Here is a 9,354-nt window from a genome sequence, read left to right as displayed (position 1 = left end):
TATTCTACAGCTGCATCTCTTGTTTCATGGTCTTCAAGCTTTTCCCTTTCTGCATATTCTACAGCTGCGTCTCTTGCTTCATGGTCTTCAAGCTTTTCCCTTTCTGCATATTCTACAGCTGCGTCTCTTGCTCATGGTCTTCAGCTTTTCCCCTTTTGCATATTCTACAGCTGCGCCTCTTGCTTCATGGTCTTCAAGTTGTTCCTTTCTGCATATTCTACAGCTGCATCTCTTGCTTCATGGTCTTCAAGCTTTTTCCTTCTTCATATTCTCCATCTTTGTCTTTTTCTTCATGGTTTTCAAGTTGTTCCCTTTCTGCATATTCTACAGCTGCATCTCTTGCTTCATGGTCTTCAAGCTTTTCCCTTTCTGCATATTCTACAGCTGCATCTCTTGCTTCATGGTCTTCAAGCTTTTCCCCTTTTGCATATTCTACAGCTGCATCTCTTGCTTCATGGTCTTCAAGCTTTTCCCCTTCTGCATATTCTACACCTGCGTCTCTTGCTTCATGGTCTTCAAGTTGTTCCTTTTGCCCGCGGTCTTCATCCCTCTCGTCGTCTATTAGTTTTCGCTTCTCGGCATCTTGTTCATCAGGGTGGATCAATGGGATCATAAACTCAAAACTTTGTTGCGCTAAACATCCCAAGGGTCTCCGTTGTAGACCCCTGCTTGCGATTCCTGAATGTAGATGATGAAGGCCCAGCGCAGCTTCAATCTAAAGAGAAATTTTTTTACAAAATAAGCGACCCGCCAAGTCTTCCCACCTCTAGCGCAATTTTGCCTTCTTCTGGATTCATCAAGCGAACATCCGATTTCAAATAAGATTCGCTCTCATCCTTGAATGAACCTGGAACATGCTCCGGAGCAGCTGAAGAAGCTTCAGTTGACTTCCCTAAAAGTGATTCCTTATGAGAGAAGGACTCTTGTAGAGATTGTTGGCTCGATGAAGAAGAGGAATCATCGTCTTGAACTGTTTCATCCGACAAAACCCATCTAGTCACCTGAAGGATCAAGTCGCCGTCCCTCTATAATAGACGCTCCTACCATTTCATGAATGCTTTTAGACCGACTGGCCAGGCTTCTGGAGCCCAACAACAATTCGTTCCCCTGAAGGAGCAGCGCTTGACTGAATGGATCGATTGTGGATTCTGAACTGAATTTGGGATCTCCGGTTTGAAAATCGCACTTGGAGTCGCTGCCTGAATCTGACAAGAGAGCGTTGTCGAAATGTCTCTCCGACAAAGTCGTGGATCGACTCGAATGACGACTCGTCTGTTGGGGCGTTATTACAGATCCTGTTGAACTATCGAGCAGACCCGTTGGCAAAGACGGCCTTCGTCTGAACGAAGATGTCGAACAACGACTGACATGATCCGCTAATGAAGTGACGTTTAACGGATCGTTTTTCTCAGGAGCTTGAACACTTTCTTCCGAAATCGAGCTGGGAAACGAATTTCGATTTCCCCCCTCACTGGATGGATACCTTCGACGCTTAACGACAAACCCTAATAACCAAAAACGTATGAAATCTTTAAACGAATTGGATAACGCAACCAAATTGAAAAAAGAAACGATACTAACCTCGCGGTCTTCCACGTCGTGGAGGATACCGACCCACCAGCCTTTTTGGTCGAGCAAGGGACGGCTGTTGATCTCCGGTTGACAAAAGTTGGGACGATGCAGTCGTTAGGGATGCTGAAATTGCTGCGACCATCCCAGATGTCCAGGCCTGTGCTGCTGGAGCCGCAGTATCAACGATAGACCCCCTGATGGCATCAACCATTTCTCCATAACCTAAACTGAAAAAAGCACATTCCCGATCTTCGACCCATATATCTGAATTAACGTACTGCTTCAATGACTCGCCGATTAGACCATCATCGCGGTGAACGCGTCTGAAAATAAAAGAGATACAAGAGTGTCAAACGATGATTCGTACCGAGATTCCTCAGCAACTTTTGCCACTGCTTGATTAAGTTGACGGGCCTCAGATCGCAGGGATCTTCCTTCAATTTGAAGATCGCCCCATAAGGCAAGCATGTCTGAAAAGAACGGTAGTCACATCTCCGTGAAAGTCTCATAGCACTAAACGTACCATCGACCGACTGTTTCAGACGAGATGCTTTTTCAATCAAAACATCCCTTGAAAGGTTTTTTAACACTTCGAGGTCCATAGTTCTTCAAATAATGGTCAAAAACCTCTTAAAAAGCGGCATTCCCTTATAAGACGTCGTTGGGACACATTTATTCAATTCCGCTTGTGCAAACTAGCAATGTGGACCAGGTACCAGTAATGGACCAATGAGTTGCAGAAAAATAGAACATGTTGGTGGGGTTGGGTGATGCACACAATAATGTATTACCACTTTGACAACAAATTGAACACTTTAATTATTGAATCGTGCATAAATAACAATAATTTCTATCAAGCCTTCTCTGGGACTTTTTCTCCCTCTCCATTTTGAGCCCCGCTCTCTTCTTCACAAGATCAGCCTTAATGTTGTCCCATTCTATAAACAAACGATGAAGTAGTTGCTTGTCTTGAATGAGGTTACCTTCGTTGAAGTTCGCCTCAATCAAATCCTTTGTGTTCTGTATTGCAGCAGCGGGATCCAAACCTACGAGCAGAATAACATCATGAATTCACTACTGATCGTAATACAAATCGAATTCATCATCAATCGAATTCATCATCAATCGAATTTCTATCATCAATCGAAGTTCTATCATCGAATGACTTTCTACCAATTTTACCTTTTGGACAACACGCAGTGCAGTTCATGATTCCATGGCATCGATACAATTTCATTGTATCATTCAATTCTGCGAGACGCTCAGTTGTGTGTTCGTCTCTTGAGTCTGCAATCCATCGGTAGGCTTGAAGTAATACAGCAGGACCAAGATAGTACTCGGGATTCCACCAATACGAAGGACAAGATGTTGAGCAACAGGCGCAGAGAATGCACTGTTAAAGGATCAAACAATTACATGATCAAACAATTACAGGATCAAGCAATTACATGATCAAACAATTACACGATCAACCAATACATGATCAAGCAATTACATGATAAACAATTACATGATCAAACAATTACATGATCAATCACATGAATCAGATGAACGGAAGTTCACTATCAAGGAATTGGCGCTTCATTCTTACCTCATAGAGACCGTCAAGTTTTGCCCGATCTTCCTTGGATTGCAGAGTTTCTCTGTCTCCTGGCTTCGCTGGAGTTTTCCGTTTCAGCCAGGGTTCCACAGATTTGTATTGATTATAAAAATTTGACATATCCGGTACAAGATCCCTCACCACGTACATGTTTGGTAGTGGGCGTATCTCGACTGCCGCATCTAAGCGAAACAGGTCAATGAATATAAATATGTGAATAGAATTTGATGCACGTACCAGAAACCGAAGGAATAGGGGTCAAACAAGCAAGTCCGTTTTTTCCGTCCATATTCATCGCGCAGCTGCCACAGATGCCCTCACGACAGCTTCGACGGAAGGAAAGCGTAGAGTCTTGTTCGTCTTTAATTTTGAATAAGACGTCTAGAATCATGGGACCACATCGATTGACATCAATAGTATACTCTTGCATGTACGGGCTTGGGGTCTCGGATTCCGGACTGTACCTTTGAATAGTGAATGCTTGCATCTGGGGTGGTTTCTCTGGGCTAACATCTGCATCAGAGAAACAAATACAATAGAAACGGTTCATCATAAATTCCAACATACGTTTCGCCTTTGCGGGTGTTGCAGCAACTGTGAACTTCCTTACAACATTGTGCTTCGCAATATGAGCATGTGCCAAAACTCTTCGTAATGACAACGACATCGTGGACCAAGACAAATCTACAACTTAAGAACGGACAACTAGGGCTGTGGCTTTGGCCGCATGCTGGGAACCTGGTCCTGAAACCATTCAAAACGGATCTGAAGGGATGGCTCTCCGTGAGTTTGGCTTTCACTGCACCTTCCGCTGAATGTTCTATTTTAGGGGCGGCATTCGAAAATTCAAACGAAGTTGGGGTGTTTGCACAACTCACAAATCACTATTGTTTAACAGCAATTGGAGGGTCGGAGAATTTTCATTCAACGTTCCAGGCGGAGTTTGGCACTCATATCCCAGTTATCCATACCACAATTGGAGGAACGAGGCTCGTGGGAAGATGTACCGTGGGTGAGTCTGAATTTTTTTTGTGGAATTAAAAAAATGGACTTCTGACTGAGCAATTAATTGCCTGTTTCGTAGGAAATAGAAATGGTCTTTTGGTTCCGACAATTACGACAGATCAAGAGTTGCAACACCTTCGGAATTCACTTCCAGATTCAGTTCAAATTCAGAGAGTAGAAGAACGTCTTTCTGCACTTGGAAATTGCATTGCCTGCAATGATTACGTTGCCCTGGTTCATACAGATATCGATAAGGAGACAGAGGAAATTATTCAAGATGTGCTTGGTGTTGAAGTCTTCAGAGCAACTGTCGCTGGAAACGTGCTCGTTGGAAGCTACTGCGTGTTTACAAATCAAGGAGGATTGGTAAGTTTACCAGAATGCTCAAGCCTGAAATCTGACATTGATTGAATTCAGGTTCATTTAATGACGCCTCGCGATGAAATGGAAGAATTGAGTCATTTGATTCAAGTGCCATTGACTACTGGAACCGTCAATAGAGGCTCAGACGTCATTGGCGCTGGTAAATGACTTCTTTGCTTTCGCAATGGAAATTCTTTCCTTAGGATTGGTGGTTAATGACTGGGAGCAGTTGTGGAATGGATTCAACCGCTGCGGAGGTAATAATATATGTCTAGAATAAACAAATATTCAATACATACTATCAACGGTTCAGCTGATCAACGATATTCAATAAGGCTCCTTCTTCACAATATGTCAATGGCGTTTTTCTTGTGTTCCTCAGCTGCGTACCATCGAAAAAATATTCAAGCTAATTAACGAAGAGTCACAAGAAGGAGCCCCAGATCTTCAACTTCGATCTAGCATGATTGACACTCTTTCATAAACGTATCGCGTATTGATTTTTACTCCAGTCCTTTTTCCCAAACTCGCGCTGTCCCAAAACAATACAGACAGTTTTAGTCCCCTCTCCACCCTTCATCACACCATTCATTCTTCATTCTGTGTCTGCCACACTTGGATGTCGGAGGCAACGAAACACAGCCTCTTCTGCCGCCATCACGACTGTTCTTCATCGCGACAGATCGCGAAAGCGACAGCATCCAATAGTATTCGTGTGTCGAGCCCTCTCCTTGATTCCATTCGTGGTTTTTCAGGGGGTTGGGATCCTCATTCTTCCTATATTCCTAAACTCGGATGAGTAGCTACTTACACTCTCTTGTGGGAGGGCTGATTCTGAGTAAACCATAGGAAGGACATCTCGTCTAATCTATCTTATTGTGATGATATCAACCTTTTCAAATACCATCTTTCGGGGCTGATCGCTTCGTGATGTTTCAGAGGATTTCCTGATTATTTCATCAGCAGCGCTCAATTACGCCCTTTCCGATAGGCGGTGAAAGGCAAGCTTGCTTGTTAGTAGCCTGCCCTTGACCTTGGAAGGATGTTCGCGGTGCCATAAAATTCGCAACGTTCATTCTCCTTTTTGGATGTATTGATGTTGTTGTGGCGATTGATAGGAGCACGACGCTGTCTTTAATGTCGTGTCAACTCTTTTTCCACCCAAACGATTAATTCGTCTGCATGCAAGTGATCACAGAACTTGGGAACGATCTCCAAAAAAACTAGATCCTGCTTTATTTTAATTTTTTCATTAGATAATTTTTTTATTCGTTCAATCAGCAATGCGCTTCATTCAGGGGTCACCATCGAATTACGAAGCACTCGAGAGAGGGAGCAGCCAGATTTCAGATGCGAGCGCGAGCTCTCTTGCCGCAAACTTGCACTCCACACCGCCAAATATGAGATGCGGTCAACGAACAAGGAGTGGAGTAGATGATTTGAGTTTGTTCCCTGACTCGTACGATTCCGAATTTCAGGATCACCTTCATAATGGAAGCGGTGAAACGGTTTTCACGCTTCCAAGTCACGCAGTATCCCGTTACTACTTCAACTCAATTACACCGAAATTGGTGCCGCAACCCCGTCGTCAATTCAGGACGGAGTGTGAAGTCGGGCGAGAGCTGGACTCGCGTCTCGCTAATGTGACGCAACCACCGGCTGAAACGAGCATTCCGACGGAACAGAAGAGCAGCCCAAGCAACGAGCAAAGGACTCGAAGCAGGCACATAGAAGAATCCGCCCCGATAGCAAAAGAGAATGGCAAGCAATTTCAAGACTTAAGGTTTCATCGTCCTCGCGTTCTCCCTTCTTTGAGTAGATGGGATGCCAGGAACTCTGATGATAAATTGCTCCATCCTGTTTGCAATCCGTCGTGGATTCAATGGATGCAGAACAAACTTCCATGGTACAAGGCGACTGTTCAATCTAGTGGAGGTCCCTGGTTATCGTTGAGGTCGAAGGATGCTCCGTATTCTCAGTAAGTTGTGATTTGCACGAGTTGTTTGTACAGCGTCGTTCCCATTCTCCACTTTAGCTTTTGGGAGGGTACGGCGATACTTCTCCTTCACAGTTGACAGATTCGCTTCTCAGAATTCGCATTACGATGGCACTCGGTGGGGGATCGCTGGTGGCTTTGTTGTCGTGCTGGAGGAGTAGGAGCATTAATTCTCGTGCTCATTCTAATGAATGTAGCCACATTGGGCGATTTCTATGGCGATATTTCAGGACACGGTCAGTAAGCATGTCTGCTACGAATGATGTGTATATCTGTATACCAAAGATATATCTGTATACCGAAGATGTGTATGTATACCAAATGTGTACCAAATCTTTATACCAAGTGTTCATGCCAACTATCTATCTAACTAGAGATTTCGAATTTAGCATTTATCGCGAATAAATCTGTCTACTTTTCTAGACGTAATATGGGACTGGTTTCACCAAATTACGACACCATTAATGATTGGGTGCGGCGAGATGAAGCGGCGTTTTCAGCATTTATGCTTATTGCTGGTCCTTCTCATGATTTGACATTCCTATGGATTTTTTTCCAATGGGTACGAAATTGATGAGCACACTGAATTCTCGTGCTGTAACAACGATCAGGTCATTTTGGGGACTCCTTAAGGCTTCCACTCGCCTACGTAAGCGAAAAGCATTTGTACGTCTTCCATTGTAGATGCTCCACACTCAGGGAATCCTATACCTGTTGAGGTCCTTGCAACGAGCCTACTGCTTGCTTCCATTTCCCGAAGGGTACATCTGGAAAGCCCCACAATTTGGATCCATTGCTTGGCCTTCTCTCGTTGTCCCAGTAAGTCGCTCTCCCCGTCTCACACAATCAGATCTTCCTTCGCTCGAATCGTTCTCTTCTCTGTAGTACCAACCGTCTGATGATTTCTTCTACAGCGGCCACGTCGGCTTTGGGGTGCTCGCTGCTGCAGAGCATTTTTACATTGGCAACTTGTACGTGATCGATTTCTTAAAATGTCGAATGTTGAAATCGCGTCAGGTGGGGTTGCAGTTTTAGTGTTGCTGCAACTATCGTTCAAACATTCTGGATGTGCTGCACAAGAGGACATTATATGATTGATATGTTCACAGGTTGCGTCCAAATTCGCTCACTTATCCGTTGATTTTCAAGCAACAATTGGGTGATTTTCTCGCTTATTATCTTTATCAGGTGCAATCGTGCTTCGTGGCTCACATGGTGGCTCTCTCCCTTGCAAGGGCCGTTTGACCAATGGCTAGGATTTCTCCTCGACCTATTGCCCGCTGGCCTAAGAGTGTCATGCCGCCCGATCAGATCGAACTCAATCAGGCTTCGTTTATGAAAATTGATGCATCGCCTTTATCAATTCTAACCCAAGCTGGCAATAACCCGAATGAGGATCCTGTCTCGGATCAAGAAAGCCCAGTGGGCCTTCTCTCGACACTGCAATCTCGGAAGGAAACCATGACCCAGTTTGAAAGTATAGAGTCTCATAAAGTTCTCCATCTCTACTCATTTTTTCAGGTGTGTCTGATCATGGAGCTTGTTATGGTGGAGGTGAGGATGGAGCGGGTCTTATTGAGAGAGGGAGTACTATAGCTCAAGCCTCTCCTCATCTCTTTCCTGGATGCTTTCACGGAGCAGCAATCCAAGGGGAAGTAGTCTGTTGCCGATAGCACGCAGAGATCGACAATACCACGGCACTTATGAGAATCGGGAACTTCGGTTCATTATTTTCACTTTCATCTCTTGCAATCCGAAACCGAAATTATAACTAGCAATTCCCAGAAAGTTTTGTTAAAAAAACGGAACATTGAAAAAATTCAGTGTTGGCTACTGGTTTGCTTCGATTCCGTCGGGGTAATGATCTGTGGAATCCTTCCGTAGCATCGTCATCACCTGCTTCAGTTGTTTGCTAGCACCAAACTGACGGCGTTCAGGCAAAATCTGGAATGTCACTCGAGTCCTTGCTGATCCGACGGAATTTCTGCAGACTGCCAAAAATGTTTTGCGAGGCATGTGGAACTTTCTTGGTGCCTCATTGATTCGTCGTTGCGTTAATCGAGAATATTGGGAGTGTGAACCAGTGGTTTGTCGTTTCCCCAGATTCTGAAGTCGCTGATGAGGATGAAGTAGAAGGTTCGTGAGACGGAACCCCAGAAGTCCGCGGTGCAACAGAATTCGTTAACCCAACATTAGACCCTCGATAACTGGCGTGTTGTTGTTGCTGATTCAACAAATTTCCTACGAACATCTCGAGCCCGCCGAGTTGTGGACCCTGATTCGCTGCAATGACGCCTTCAATAATACCTGTAAACGAAATAGGTCAACAAAAATGGGATTGGTTTCGCCTCACCCGTTTTAACATCGAAGACCAACCCCGTCTTTTCAGGGATTCGGGGTGTTATTGACCACCGCAGTTTGTCTCTGTCAACGTGTCCCGTAACTGTAGGGACGAGTTTCACGGTCTCCCCAGCACAAAACGTCACGCAAGGCTTCGGTTCATCTGGCTCTGGTTTGAACTTCTTCGGGACGGAGTATCGAATCTGAAACATGAAGGATAGAGGATATCATGATCGAGATAGAGACTGGAGAGGATCCCACAATCGATCGAGTGTCCATACTTTTGTTATCTTTCCTTCCCAAGTATGTCGAGTGAGTCTCTCGGCTTCGTCTTGCTTGGTCATCGAGGCCTCATTCTCTTGTTGATCACGCAACCGCTTATCAAATCCATCTCCCAAAATTGCTTCCATCCTCTCTCGCATTCCTTCTTCAACTTTATGAGCGTCTTGTCGCGCTCCAGATTGGAGCGAAATCGCAC

At 44.6% G+C, this 9,354-nt stretch overlaps 2 protein-coding genes across 2 annotated transcripts; one reads left to right on the top strand and one right to left on the bottom strand.

Moving 5' to 3' along the window:
• Positions 1–2,244: 2,244 nt before the first annotated feature.
• Positions 2,245–3,839, bottom strand: LOC129617869 (succinate dehydrogenase [ubiquinone] iron-sulfur subunit-like). The gene is made up of 5 exons (XM_055532911.1): positions 3,410–3,839; positions 3,164–3,354; positions 2,755–2,965; positions 2,485–2,618; positions 2,245–2,385 (listed from the first exon to the last, which is right to left on the bottom strand). Exons 1-5 carry the CDS (start codon positions 3,837–3,839, stop codon positions 2,245–2,247), a joined length of 1,107 nt encoding a protein of 368 aa, XP_055388886.1.
• Positions 3,840–3,945: 106 nt separating this feature from the next.
• On the top strand, positions 3,946–5,024 carry LOC129617870 (eukaryotic translation initiation factor 6-like). Its single transcript, XM_055532912.1, is given in 7 exon segments — positions 3,946–3,955; positions 4,002–4,184; positions 4,257–4,543; positions 4,595–4,700; positions 4,744–4,762; positions 4,764–4,797; positions 4,923–5,024. Coding segments are annotated over 7 exon segments (741 nt in total).
• Positions 5,025–9,354: the final 4,330 nt, after the last annotated feature.

The sequence above is a fragment of the Condylostylus longicornis genome, unplaced genomic scaffold, assembly GCF_029603195.1.
Source record: "Condylostylus longicornis isolate FDR11 unplaced genomic scaffold, ASM2960319v2 ptg000675l, whole genome shotgun sequence".
In the NCBI taxonomy this organism is placed as follows: Eukaryota; Metazoa; Arthropoda; class Insecta; order Diptera; family Dolichopodidae; genus Condylostylus; species Condylostylus longicornis.
Note: the sequence above shows the minus strand (reverse complement) of the source record. Positions and strands in the feature narration are given on the sequence as shown.

Excerpts from the sequence above, each read along its gene's own strand:
- LOC129617869 (XM_055532911.1), bottom strand. The coding sequence starts at position 3,839 with ATGTCGTTGTCATTACGAAGAGTTTTGGCACATGCTCATATTGCGAAG. Across the intron at positions 2,619-2,754 it reads CACTGCGTGTTGTCCAAAAG|GTTTGGATCCCGCTGCTGCA; the intron begins GTAAAATTGGTA and ends TTCTGCTCGTAG. Across the intron at positions 2,386-2,484 it reads ACAACATTAAGGCTGATCTT|TGTTCAATTTGTTGTCAAAG; the intron begins GTGAAGAAGAGA and ends CAATAATTAAAG.